Raw genomic sequence first — 14627 nt, 5'->3', positions numbered from 1 at the left:
GGTCATAGTAACTAAGGCCTATGTCAGACATACATATATTTGGAACAGCTGCGATGATAGTTATTAGCAAGACCGAGATAGTGGTCCTAACAACAAGATACTGGAGGTAAATAAGGGCAAAGGAAATTGATAAATGATATAAATGGTATGGTGAGACAACAGGTGCCAATTACTATACAGGTGAAGCAAAATAGATGGCAGATCTTTTCAAAGGGTTTATAGGAGACGATTGACAAATATTATGATATCTACGAAAATTCCTGAAATAATTTTTAAAAAGCTGGAGTTATGGTTTCCTAGTTCGTAAATTCGCTTGCAAATAATAAATTCACCAACTAAACCACGCGATTCAAGATTCTAGACTGGTGTAATGTAAATTACCACCTCTGCTGAATATCCGGTTCAGATCAGAGTTAACTTCGTGAAGGTAATGAAAAAAAGGAGAGAGAGAGAGAGAGAGAGAGAGAGAGAGAGAGAGAGAGAGAGAGAGAGAATTGCCGCGTCATCATCATTATTCCGGTGATGGCGAAAATCTCACAAAGAATTCAAAAGCGTCCTGAGTAGCACATGAATAACGCAAGCGCCTCCCGGGCATCGGAAACAACTAACTGCGCCTACGATAAAAACCATCCTCATTATTTTCACTCATTTCCAAATTACATCGTCTAATTAGCAACGCATCTTTCAGTCATCTCAGAGCGACTTGATCGCCCAACTTCCCCTTCCCCTCAATCCCGACACCCAGGGGGAGGGGAAGGGAGGGAGAGGGGGATGAGAGGGAGGGGGAAGGAGAGGGGGATGAGGGGGAGGGAAGGTGGATGAGGGGGATGAGGGGGAGGGAAGGAGACCCGGCGGGACACGGACACGTAATCACATATCAAGTCTGCGAGTCAAGCCCCAAAAACAGTCCTTATAACACCTGTACGGAAAACTCATCTCGAACGACTTCTCCTCAAATTAGTTGCGAGAGTTAAATTAGATCTTTCGGGAAAAGTATCTGAGAGGTAAGATAATCTCACGCTAATTACGGGTAGATGATCACCAGGGTAATCATATTCATGGATTTGAGCTCTGGCAGGAGAGGAGCCATTCCTCTCCTCCCCTCTCCTCTCATCCTCCAGCTATCCACCTCCTCCTCTGGTGGCAACACCTCCTCCTCCTCCTCTGGCGGCCACACCTCCTCCTCCTCCTCCTCCTCCTCCACCACCATTGTAGGAACTGGCTCCCTCGCTTGCACGCACAAACAGACGAATATCATTTCTAGAATTGACCCACAAGGTAAAAAGATCAGATCATGACAACATAAAAAAATACTATTTTTCCCCCTCAGTTTTCTGTTTCCGCATAACAAGCATCTAATTTCCCGTATGCATGCATGTCACAGAGAGAGAGAGAGAGAGAGAGAGAGAGAGAGGACACGTCAGTTTTTCCCACCCCAACTGCATACCATTGCGTTCGACTGCACATGAACTGGCACTTTTTTTATACCAAAACAAAAAGGGTAGTATGCATATAACAAAAGTGAGTTGCCCTGGCATTTTAACTCCCTACATGATTACAAAGTGAAGGCTAGTTCCACCGTTTAAAACTAATATTATGATAGCAAGGGGCAGGATTGATATACAATACTGTGATACTTTGAACTCAACACACATACACATACGGTAAATATATATATATTTTGTTCAAAGTAACAGAAAGCTAGTCTCTGTTGTACGTGTAATAAAGTGTATATATATATATATATATATATATATATATATAACTATATATATATATATATTTTGTGTGTGTGTGTGTGTGTGTGTGTGGTGTTATATATATATGTATATATCTATCTATCTATATATATATGAATACATGTATATATATGTATATATACATATATATATGTATACATGTATATATGTATCTGTATGTATAAATATATTGAACATCGTGTCTATTTTTAATGCATCCACATCCATTAATACTGAACCCTCTCGTGTGCTATATATTTCTATCTTTATCATCATTCCTGGAATGTCCGCATTCATTAAGCAAGCTTCCTCTGAATAGCCATATGTGGAAAAATCGAAACGATACTTAAGGAGCACACAGTAAAATAACAATGCAAATAAAAATTAAATAAATGAAAAAAAAAATAAAAACAAACCACTCTATATAGAAACGTCATTTGAAAAGAAACGCCCACCAACCCAAGTGGCATCAAAGGTGACGGTAGAAATCCTGTATTGAAACGAAGCATCTGGAAGAAGGCCAAAGAAGGAAACCTTCCTACGAATAAATGATTATAAGTTATCTGGCAACAGAATCGCAACGGTCAATGACGTCGATACGACGGAATAAATAATAATTTTCGTTTTTTGGGGAAAATGAAGGAAACACAACTTCTACCCGTCAACGCATCAAGAGGACAACACACTCTTGAACTCTGAAGCCCATGACACTATGACCACCACATTTTGAAAAGGTGGGGAATATTGGGGAAGTCTCTGTCTTTCCTTTAGTAAGTTCTAAGACCTCGAAAAAGACATCTAAAAATAGTTTGTGATTAGATTGTTTGGAGTTTATAATCAATTCCACAATTAGAATTATTTTCGTTATATTTTGCAGCGATGAAAGCCAATCTGATCTCTTTCCTGCTCTTCCATGATTGTTTGTATGGTGTTTTTACGTTGCATGGAACCAGTGGCTATTCAGCAACGGGACCAACGGCTTTACGTGACTTCCGAACCACGTCGAGAGTGAACTTCTATCACCTGAAATACACATCCCTCACTCCTCAATGGAATGCCCGAGAATCGAACTTGCGACGACCGAGGTGGCATGCCAAGACCATACCGACCACGCCACTGAGGCGCTTATGCAGATGAACTTGTGGAAACCGATGAATAAGAGGAAAATGTCATTGAAAAGATGCATGTGTAGAATGAAGAGCAGAAAAATGGAAATCAGCGTGAGCTGAATAATGTTTACGGTGACCTGAAAGGAAGCAAAGGGAAAAATACAGCTGGGAAAATGGCCACGCGGATGCTGGAGGAAAGGTTTAAAAGTTAACTTATTTATTAATAGGGTAAGAAAGTGGCACAAGACAATCAGGACAGCAAAATTTTGATGGAATGGCGAATTTTCGAAGTCGGAAAATATAAAATGGCGAAGAAAGGGAGGCAGAGCATTATGGTATGGTGGAAGATGTGGAAATTTCTCTTATCTTAAGGAAACAAGTAGCAATAGTTAGGGAGTTAAGAGACTGGTAGACTATTAGTATATAAAAGCATCGCATTCCAGTACTGAAAAAAACAATAAATTACGAAGCGTGCATAAGTCCTGTACTACAAGTTGCAACACTGACGTGGATATTGAAAAAAAAAATCGACGATGATAAAATTCACGGACTAGGGTGGGATGATAATATTACAAATGATAAAACTATTAGAAAGGTGCAGTGTCCAGCGGCTTAATAACAGAGACCAAGATGATTTTGGCATGTGATGAAAAGGGAGACTCATAAAGAGGACGACGACTAGTAGGAAGGCGTAGAAAACCATGAAAAAGGGCATATAAGAACACATTGACCTAATGAGAATTCAGACAGATGCGCAGGAGAGATGAGAGTGGAAGGACCATGTTCAACTCCGTAAAGCTAAAAGCTGCCATAGAAGAGCTATAAGAGATTCACATCAATCGTGCATGTGATGTCTAGACCAGTCCCTAACGACGCTCCTGATTGGCTGTTGATGAGCCATTCACAGGGCTGGAAACTCTCAGTCTTTCTCGAGAGTTCACATGGGTAGGATCTATGTTCCACTTCTCCTGAGGGATACGTCTTTCAGGAGAGGTGGAACATACATCCTACCTATGTGGACTCTCGAGAGAGACTGAGAGTTTCCAGCCCTGTGATTGGCTTATCAACAGCCAATCAGGAGCGTCGTAAGGGAAGGGCCTAGACATCAAATGTACGGCTAATGTGAATTTAGTATAGTGATAAAACAGTGAGGTCCATCCGGGTTAGGACTCTTTAGGTCCTGATTGTTAAAAAGGGGCTAATGTAGTGTAGGTTTTCAGGACATGGGGTTCATTCACAATTCAGCAATTAACTGTGAATGTGACAGTGATTGTTGTTTTTTTTCTTGGAAGCCACCTTTTGCTAAGTAAAACAGCTTAATTTTGCTACACACACGTACACATATGTAAATATGTATATGATACAAATATATCTATATATAGTGTATGTATGTATGTATGTACAGCTGATTCACGAAGATTGGAACGTGATGAATGTATAGATAAAAGCAAATGCCACGAAGGAAACGTGAAATAACGGAGTGGTTCCTAGGCCTTTGGACACACGGTCGGAAGGCCAGCAACCACTCCGTTGTATCACTTTTCCTTCGTGGCATTTGTGTGTTTATGTATACGTGCGAAATGCGTCCTCAGTAAAAAGTACTCGAATTTCATTGGCACAAACCCCTCCATCACTATCTAATTCTTTCGCTTTCCCAGTCAACTGAAATAAAGTATATAGAAGGAATAAATAAAGGCACAAGAACTTCATGCTACAGACTTTAATATCTACTCTACAGGTAAGGATGAAGATGGTTGAAGATAAGGCACTACCTGGTCACAGCACTCGGTAATAACATTTTGACATTATTGTTCGTATTTAGTGTTTCATTTTTTTTATTTGAAACACTGAAAATACAGACTAATGATTAAAGTATAAGAAATCAAATTTCAATCGTTAATATAGCTAAAACTCTATGGTCTTCACAATTCTACCAAAGTTTTTACACAATTAAATGGTCATGTCAGAAACACCAACATGGACGCATCTGATGCATCTGTATAGCTTGCCTCTACGCCTACAATCGAAATGTTTTATAGGGAAATGAAAAGGTCGTGAAGTCGACATACATATGCAGATAAAGCATTAGTTGAAAAAAAAATGCTTAACAGGAGTCACATTCCTTAATCAATACTATTTCCAAATCGTTCATGTCAAGTTTTATGGTGTAAAAGTCGTATATGAGTAACTGCTGGGCAAGCAATACGTTGTCATTTTAAATTTTTTGACACACATTTCGTACATATATATACATATATTATGTATAATATAATATACTATATTATATATATATATATATATAAATAAATATATATATATATATTATATTATATGTATAATATATCTATATTTATATTATCTTATATAATATATAATATATATATATATTTATATATATAATTTAGTCGAAATTATTCCATATATACATATATCTATATATATATATATATAGCATATACTATATATAGATATATATAGTATATGATATATATATATATAAATATATATATATATATGAGGAATGTATGAATAATTTCGAATAATGTTTCTTCCAAAATAAGCCATCTAAGTTGTATCAGAAATTCAAACATGAACAGTGTACCCAAAGAAATACAGACATGTTACTATTATCTCAAATCCTCATTGGATCTGCGTCTCGATACAAGCACTTGTTTTTCGTTCATCAATCATTTGTAAATTTCCGGAGCTACGAATTCGACATCCGTGAAGACTATCCTTCTCAAATGCCCTCGGCCACCACCCTCATTTCCAGGTGTCGAGCAGTAATTGGGCAGAACCGTTCGAGATGGTTGGCTTGGAAGTATCTCAGAAAGCGCTTATCATCTCTGAAGGTGTAAAGTTCCTCGGGATACCTGATGAGAAGAGCATCTTCTGGATGTCCAGCATCTTTCTCCTGGAAACGGACTATCCGTTAGGTGATGTCATGACATTTCAACTAAGAAGTCAATAAAGTATTTTCGTGAGTTGCTACACCAAGTTAATCTAAAAGTTACTGATATTTCATTGTTATGTGTGAGGTGTGCACTGGGATTCTGCTACTTGTCTATTAAATTTGTTTTTACCCGGTAGACTCTTACAATCGAGAACGTTTTGTTTCTGGCGATGAAGTTGAACGTGCGGCAACTCGAACTAGGCAGACGTGTTAGCCTGTCGACTCCACAACCGTTCAAAAAGGCTTTTGTCAGGAGTTGTCCAAGAGTGGCCTCAGTGTCCCTGTTTGCACTGCTGGTGTCATTAACCTGGAAATAATCTGCATAATTAGATCGAGATACTGAAGCTGGATAGGCTGTGAAAAGTAACATATCAATTTAAATGTTCAAGTTTAGTTATGAGTTCATAACTGGCTACTTTACCGGTCAATTGCTAATTCTATTTCGTCACTTGTATCAGATGGAATTTCAAAAAAAAAAAAAAAAAGACTCAAATGTAAGCCGTTTCGGCTTGTCCTTCATGGATATATCACATTTCGGTTCTATAGCATTCTCAAAGCGTCATTTTTTAAAGCTGTGGTGCTCGTAATTAATTTATAATCAAAAGGCCGAAATATTACATAAGAAATCAAGAAACATTTAAGGGGCAGTATGCAGCGTAGGGAGAGAGTGATATTCTGTGCTACTTGTGGGGGTGGGGGATTATCCAGGCATCCCCCTCGTCAGGTCAGGGCACGACGCCCTAAATTAGGTTAGGAAGGTAAGGTCTGGGTAGGTCAGGACGCGGCATTCTAGGAAAGGTTAAGATTTCTCACACTTACCCTTGTCTCCCCACCCTACATCAGCTCCCAATTAAGAATGCGAAGATGAAGAGAGAGAGAGAGAGAGAGAGAGAGAGAGAGAGAGAGAGAGAGAGAGAGAGAGAGAGAGAGAGAGAGAGAGAGAGATTCCATAACCATTTTGACCCTTGCAAAATGAAAGCAAGGTAAAGACGAGAGAACACCTGAAACTATTACAAACCCATAACTCGAACTTCATAACATTCATCAAGTCCTGAAAAACTCGCTGTGACAAGGAGTAACAGATGAATAACCAGAATAAAGCTATCCTCTTAACATGTCCTATTGCTCAGTGACTAATAGCCAAATGGTAAGAAAAGGTACTAATAGCCAAATGGTAAGAGAAGTTCAAATGACCATTAAAATTGGTGACATTTCTTGTAATTTTTCTGGAATCAAATGAATGATGGAAAAACAGGCAAATGACTGTAAGCAAGTTATCTTCTAAATATGTCTTATAGAAAAATGACGGAAAAGCGGATGATTCAGAATTCACACAATAATCAATCATTCTTCCCCGTAGGGAGATGGTGCCGTCAGTGCACTTCACGGGGTGCACTGTAGGCATTAATTAAGTTTTTTGCAGCGTCCCTTCTGCCCCTAGCTGCAAGCCCTTTCATTTCTTTTTACTGTACTTCCGGTTCATATTCTTTTTCTACCGCCATACTTTCCACCCTCTCCTAACGACTGTTTTATAGTGCAACTGCGAGGTTTTCCTCCTGTTATAACTTTAAAACCTTTTTACTTTCTATTTCCCTTTCAACGCTGAATGACCCCATAATTCCCATCGCTAGGCCTTTGGCCTAAATTCTATACTCGATTCCAGTCACTTATTCTTTCGGCGTTGCTTTGGCAACAGTCTTCACCTTCGCAAGAAAATGATCGAACGTCTGTTATTTCTGTAAGAAAGAACGAGCTTTTTGGCTCAGTAGTAAATGGTAATTTCTGCAGAAAAACTGTTCATTTAAGATAGTGTCCCGTCAGGACAAGGTCACTCACAAGGTACGCAGCCAAAACAGCGATGGCAGGGTGATGCGGGGGCGTAGCCAGCAAAACAGGGTCCAACAATTGATTCTCTCCCTCCACTATAATACCAGTATGGGGTCCCGTGAACTCCACGTGTAGGGCCTTCGTCATGATGGATCCAAAAGACATGGAGACACCACCATATTTCCAGAGGATACCGAGACGAGCGGCCAACCACTTCTGCCAGGTACTCATGAAGGCCGCTTTCTTCAGGGAGGCGGAGAGTGGTCCACTGACGAGCTGTTTTGGGAAGAGGAAATCACAAGTACACTTTCGGAGAGGAAGAAACTCTGATCCAAAAAATTTAGGGATCAATGGATAAGAAAGTAACAACGGGGGACAAAACTTGTTGAGTACCATCAAAAAGATTATGGATTTGCCTGGCAATAAAACGTGAAAAGTATTCCATTTACAAGGCTACCTTACGAATTTTAATTTTAAGTCGAATATTACTCAAGTTTCTTAAATCAACATAAACTATTTTCATTTTTCTGTAGACCAATTTAATCTTCCTAGAGACGCATTGGAAAAACAAGCGTTTGCTAAGGTACAGTGAAATATGAACTAATATATTCTTCACAGAACTTGGGGATGAAGAAAATAGAACAATAGTGATTTCCCTTGTAAGCTAATGCGTGTCCGTGATTAACACTGTAGATATCATTTATATTCTAATTAGATATGCTACAGGTTTTTAGCGTCCATTTTTGGAACATTTTAACAACATACATACACACACATATATATGTATATATATATATATACTATATATATATATATATATATATATATATATATATATATATATATATATATATATATATATATATATATATATATGCATATAGTTTAAAATCAGGCTTGCTACGAATAGTGAAATCAATCATGTCTATACATAACATTTGGCATGCCGCTGTGACTATTGATCGTCTTTGCTCTGGATATTACTCCAAATTTCTCTATTTTCAGTCAATACGTATATAGGTATAAGTCATATATACTAATATATATATATATAATATTATATAGATATAGATATATATATATATAGCCTATATATACATATAATATACCATATACAATATATAGTGTGTGTGAACTTGCTTTCGGTAGATCCATCTAGGTGACCTAAAAACACTACTAGTTTACATCCATCTAGGGGTGGACCAAATAAAACTACTAGTTACATCCATCTAGGTGACATACCTCTAGGTAAAAAAAAAGATTTCCATCTAGGTGCCAAAATTAAAACTACTAGTTACAGGTAGATCCATCTAGGTGACCATAAAACTTACTTTAGGTACATCCATCTAGGTGACCATAAAACTTACTTTAGGTAGATCCATCTAGGTGACCATAAAACTTACTTTAGGTAGATCCATCTAGGTGACCATAAAACTCACTTTAGGTAGATCCATCTAGGTGACTATAAAACTGACTTTAGGCAGATCCATCTAGGTGACCATAAAACTTACTTTAAGTAGATCCATCTAGGTGAACATAAAACTTACTTTAAGTAGATCCATCTAGGTGACCATAAAACAAAATTACTTTAAGTAGATCCATCTAGGTGACCATAAAACTTACTTTAAGTAGATCCATCTAGGTGACCATAAAACTTACTTTAAGTAGATCCATCTAGGTGACCATAAAACTTACTTTAGGTAGATTTATCAAGGTGACCCTAAAACTTACATCTAAGTGTCCTGAACACTTTTGGTAGAACCGCGTAAGTAGTCTGGAAACTTGAACTGGATTCATATAAGTGACCTGGAAACTTACACTGGGCAAATCCATATTAGTGACCTGAATCATGGGCAGCCGAAGCATCCAGTTGGCCCATTCATCGGCAGGGGTTATCGTCTCCTTCCACAAGTATACGTAGACCCTGCGATTCATCTGGCCCTTCTCAATCCCTGCGGAGGCTGCTTCGACGGAACAGGCGTCCAAGGGCGTGATGAGAGGGTTGTCCGGAGAGTGCACGAAAGTTACGGGTGGTGGAAATGGCGCTGGCTGTATCCATGGAAATAAATTTAAAAAAAAAATCAATAAAAAAACTGCTTTAAGCCAACACATACACACACACATTTATACATATACATACACCGTTTATGTCTTTACGGTATATACAAACTCTCTCTCTATAACCGATAATGCAGAGGGACATATAATGTGAATGAAAAAGCGACAGACACTCAAATAGACATAAGAAAGATGCACCGTATTTTTTTACACATAAAATTATATTAATTTTTTTTTCCACATTTCCTAATCATCTGGTAAGTAATTAGCCAAAGAATGTAAAAAAACAGTGAAGATAATGCATGAAAAGTGGTGTCCACTTTTCATGCATTTCATATATTATAGAAAATAAATCTTCATCTGAATGAGAGAGAGAGAGAGAGAGAGAGAGAGAGAGAGAGAGACTGTTATCAACGGCAATATTTCTTCATGAAAATAATTTTTAAGATTTCATATGAGAGAGAGAGAGAGAGAGAGAGAGAGAGAGAGAGAGAGAGAGAGAGAGAGTATTATCGACAGAAACATATTCTCATCTGAATAACATTTCAGATTTAATATATATCACAGAGAGAGAGAGAGAGAGAGAGAAGAGAGAGAGAGAGAGAGAGAGAGAGACATTTATCTTCATCTGAATAACGTCTAAAACTTTTAAAAAATCAACACAACCACGAAAAGTAACCAGCGACCCGAAAAATACTAAAACTAGACATGACAGGAAAACATACCTATAACGAGTCACTCACCGACAGATGACGCAGCGTGACCATCTTCTTACCCTCGTCCACGATAAACAGGCTGATCAGGCAGAAGGCGACAAGCATGATGGTATACCGGCGCCACGACCCCCCCAGCATGAGGTAGGCCAGCCATCCCACTGCGATGACATGCCGGCGGAAAACGCAAACATGGATTCTTAAGTTTAAGGTCACTACAACAAATAAATGTCACTATTTTTTACTCAAATTTAGTAAAGAATGAAAGAAAAAAGACAGAATCCACTTTAAAAGGATAAAGTTTTCTTTGAAATATGTGTAATAAAGCCAAAATGCTCTTTAAAAAATAGTTTTCTTTAAAATCTTCGTAATAAAGACAAAATTCTCTCTAAACCGATAAATTTTTCTTTAAGATAGTCATAATAAAGACAAAATCTTCTTGAAAGGGATAAAGTCTTCTTTAAAAAATTTGTAAGAAAGGACAAAATCCTTAAAAGGATAAAGTTTTCTTTAAAATATTCGTAATAAAGTCAAAATCCCCTTAAAATGGATAAAGTTTTCTTTAAAGAATTTGTAAAGGACACAATACTCTTTAAAAGAGTAAAATCTTCTTTAAAAATTATTTATAATAAAGACAAAATCCTCTTTAAAGGGATAAAGTCTTCTTTAAAAAATTCGTAAGAAAGGAAAAAATCCTCTTTAAAGGGATAAAGTCTTCTTTATAAAATTTGTAAAGGACAAAATCCTCTTGAAAGGGATAAAGTCTTCTATAAAATATTTGTAATAAAGACAAAATCTTATTTAACAGAATAAAGCTTTCTTTAAAATAACGTAAGACAAAATCCTCTTTAATGAGATAAAATCTTCTTTAAGAATTTTGTAAAGGACAACATCCTCTTTAAAAGTTTACATTTAAAAAAAAAATATTTATAATCAAAACAAAATGCTCTTTAACAGAATAAAGTCTTTTTTTAAAAAAAGTCGTAAGGACAAAATCCTCTTTAAATAGATAAAGCCTTTTTTAAAAATTTTGTAAATGACAAAATTCCCTTTAAAAGGATAAAGTCTTCTTTAAAAAAAATTTGTAAAGTACAAAATCATCTTGTAAAGGATAAAGTCTTCTTTCCTTTAAAAGGATATAGCCTTCATTAAAATATTCTTAAAAAGACAAAAACCTCTTGAAAAGAATAGTTTTTTTTTAAATATTCGTAATAAAGACAAAATCCTTTTTAAAAGGATAAAGTCTTCTTTAAGAAAATTGTAAAGGACAAAATCCTCTTTAAAGGATAAAGTCTTCTAAGCAAAATTGTAAAGGATAAAATCCTCTTTAAAGGATATTCTTCTTTAAAAACTTCGTAAGAAAGGACAGAATCTCTTTTAAAAGGATAAAGTCTTTAAAAAAAATTGGTATGGAAGGATAAAATCACCTTTAAAAGGTTAAAAGTCATCTTTTAACAACGAAGACTTTGTGAAGTCATGATATGCTTCGGTCACACTGGGGAAAAAGTCCTGCACTGAAAATGCTTCCTTAAGGGTGAAATAGTGACTGGGTTAAGGATCTTTTAAGGAATAATCGTGATCCTGGAAGTCATGGAGGCAAAACGAAACAAAACATCCTTGGATCAAGGAATTATGGGCGTGGAATTTTCACTGTTGCCTAAACTCAAAATAATGTTTGTATATTATATATAGATATAGCTATATATTATTAATATTATATATATATATACATACACATATATATAATATATATATATATATATATATATATATGTGTGTGTGTGTGTTTATGTGTGTATATATGCGTATACAGTTTGTTTTCTATAAAAAAAACAGCTATACGATTGAGGTTAAAGGTCGCCAAAGCAGCATCAGGATATCATCAATCAAAATATCTGTATATATATAAATGTATGTACATTATATACATATATATATATATATATATATATATATATATATATAGATATATATATATATATATATATATTACATAATTGACCCTTCTCTCTCCTTGTACTTCGCAGCTACATTCCTAAACAGTATCATTTTGCATTACATTGGTGTACATGACGTGCGAGAACACGCAGAAACAATTCAATATTCCACAAATATATGGAGATTTGATTCAGGGAACTCTTCTTGTTTTTTCTTATCTTTATGATGTACTAGTTTAAGAATTTTTTTTTTTTTCCCGTAAATGCCAACCTAACGATGCGGATACAAATAAAAGCGTATACATATGGCATTTCTGCCCTATGAACGTGCCCAGATATGGACCGAAAGCACATTAATAGAAGTGGGAAAACAAACAAAAACAAACATGTGATGCACAAACTCCCAAAACGCAGAACAACAAAGCCTTAGAACCACTCAATTTTCGTGAGGGCCAAATTGACAGTATACGTCAAGACATTCACACACAGGATTCACAGTCCTGTACACATACGCAAGCCCAACCTGAAAACAATTACGCACATGGGAATGAGTATACATAATGTGACACACAGTGACACACACACACAGACACACACACACAATCTACACTACTTTCCCACTGTTATCCCTACATTAAGGGTTCTACACTAAAAAGGATATATAAAAAAAACTTAAACGGAAAATATATAACCTTGAGACGCTGTACCTAAAAAAAAAAAAAAAAAAAATAAAAAAAAAAAAAAAAAAAAAAAAAAAAAAAACGAAATTTTCGAGTAACCAAATTATACACTGTCCCTGTAAATAAAAACACATGCACAGAGCGTTTCAGTTTGTTTTCGTACAAGTCACAGACACAGACACGCGCTATATAACAATATAACAAATATATATATATATATATATATATATATATTATATATATATATATATATATATATATATATATATATATATATGAACCTAGATCAAAGGACGCAAAAAAAAAGCGCCCACACACATTTCGAAGGTAACCCGCCAATTCACTCAGTCTATAGCGAGTATTTTCCTTTTTCAAGACAACGTGATTGATGTGTCTTGCCTCACCTTGCGTCATTTTTTCCCGATGGTATCGGCACATCAGGGCATTAATGGATCGGTCCATTAACTATAATGGGGGAGAGTAAACTATAATGGACTGGATGATGATAATGCACTCATAAAAAAAAAGTCTCGGTTATTCTCTTATCCATTAGCCATTATAAGATATAATACCTATCCATTTACCAACTAACTACGAAAGCTTTTACGACCTAATTATTAATTAAGCATTCAACTTATGCCGGCGCTCGAACTGAAATTATTGCCGAGTTCTTTCTGGCAAGAGAGAGGGAAGCACGAAGACTGTTTCAGGTGTTTTCAATTACGAAATAATCGTTGCAATTCACGACGGAATTATATATTAACATAGAATTTTATTCTGTTCTCTCTCTCTCTCTCTCTCTCTCTCTCTCTCTCTCTCTCTCTCTCTGGAAGACACATACACACACGCACACACATAGTATATATATATATATATATATATATATATATATATTATATATATATATATATATATATATATATATAATATATATATATATATATACCTACACATCCAGAAACAAGACCACTATTTTCATCTTTCGAAAAGACCAAGGTGAATCTGTATTGGCAACTGCGCAATTACTCTGAACGTCTTCAAAAGCGAAAATTTTCAAAATAATGAGAAACACTGTCCGTGTTAACATTCAATATTCAGAATATATAAGACCGTTAGAAAAAAAAAAAACTTCTTTTCCTTAGTATTCATTGCAGCTTTTGCCTGGTTGAGAGTTTCTCTAAAACTCCAGGCGAAGGATTGAATGCGGTGATTCAGTTAATCCCAAAACCGTACCTTTAACAAACCTTATCAGATTACTTTTATTCAGAGCATGTTATTAGTCTCCCTCTTATTGGTTATTGAGGTCACTGAACTATTCTTAACCCAATCTTTAAGCCCATAAGGATAAGTAATTTTCAATTTTATAATGTAGGAGTTTTCTACATCTGCTCTATTTCTGTAATCATTGACAATAAGAATAATGATGTTAGCATATCTATAGTTATGTCACTTAAAGCGTTCATACTCGGATTTGTTGCGATAAATAACATACTTAAAATTTTCATGACTTCATAGATTCCTATGATTATTAACTCTTAACAGTAAAGGTGAGCCGGTTGGGCCTTACTTATGTAATCCCACTTAATTAAACAACATTTGATTAAATAGACA

At 35.8% G+C, this 14627-nt stretch overlaps 1 protein-coding gene across 1 annotated transcript in view; it reads right to left on the bottom strand.

Annotated features, from left to right (window-relative positions):
- Positions 1-5360: 5360 nt before the first annotated feature.
- LOC135224517 (uncharacterized) overlaps positions 5361-14627 on the bottom strand; it is a 10566-nt gene continuing 1299 nt past the window's right edge. The window contains exons 2-6 of the mRNA XM_064221031.1: positions 10430-10560; positions 9447-9677; positions 7638-7904; positions 5947-6108; positions 5361-5762 (exon numbers count right to left, since the gene is read on the bottom strand). Coding sequence (XP_064077101.1) covers positions 5589-5762; positions 5947-6108; positions 7638-7904; positions 9447-9677; positions 10430-10560 — 965 coding nt within the window. The 3' untranslated portion in view covers positions 5361-5588. The remainder of the gene's footprint in view (positions 5763-5946; positions 6109-7637; positions 7905-9446; positions 9678-10429; positions 10561-14627) is intronic.

The sequence above is a fragment of the Macrobrachium nipponense genome, chromosome 11 (assembly GCF_015104395.2).
Source record: "Macrobrachium nipponense isolate FS-2020 chromosome 11, ASM1510439v2, whole genome shotgun sequence".
In the NCBI taxonomy this organism is placed as follows: Eukaryota; Metazoa; Arthropoda; class Malacostraca; order Decapoda; family Palaemonidae; genus Macrobrachium; species Macrobrachium nipponense.
Note: the sequence above shows the minus strand (reverse complement) of the source record. Positions and strands in the feature narration are given on the sequence as shown.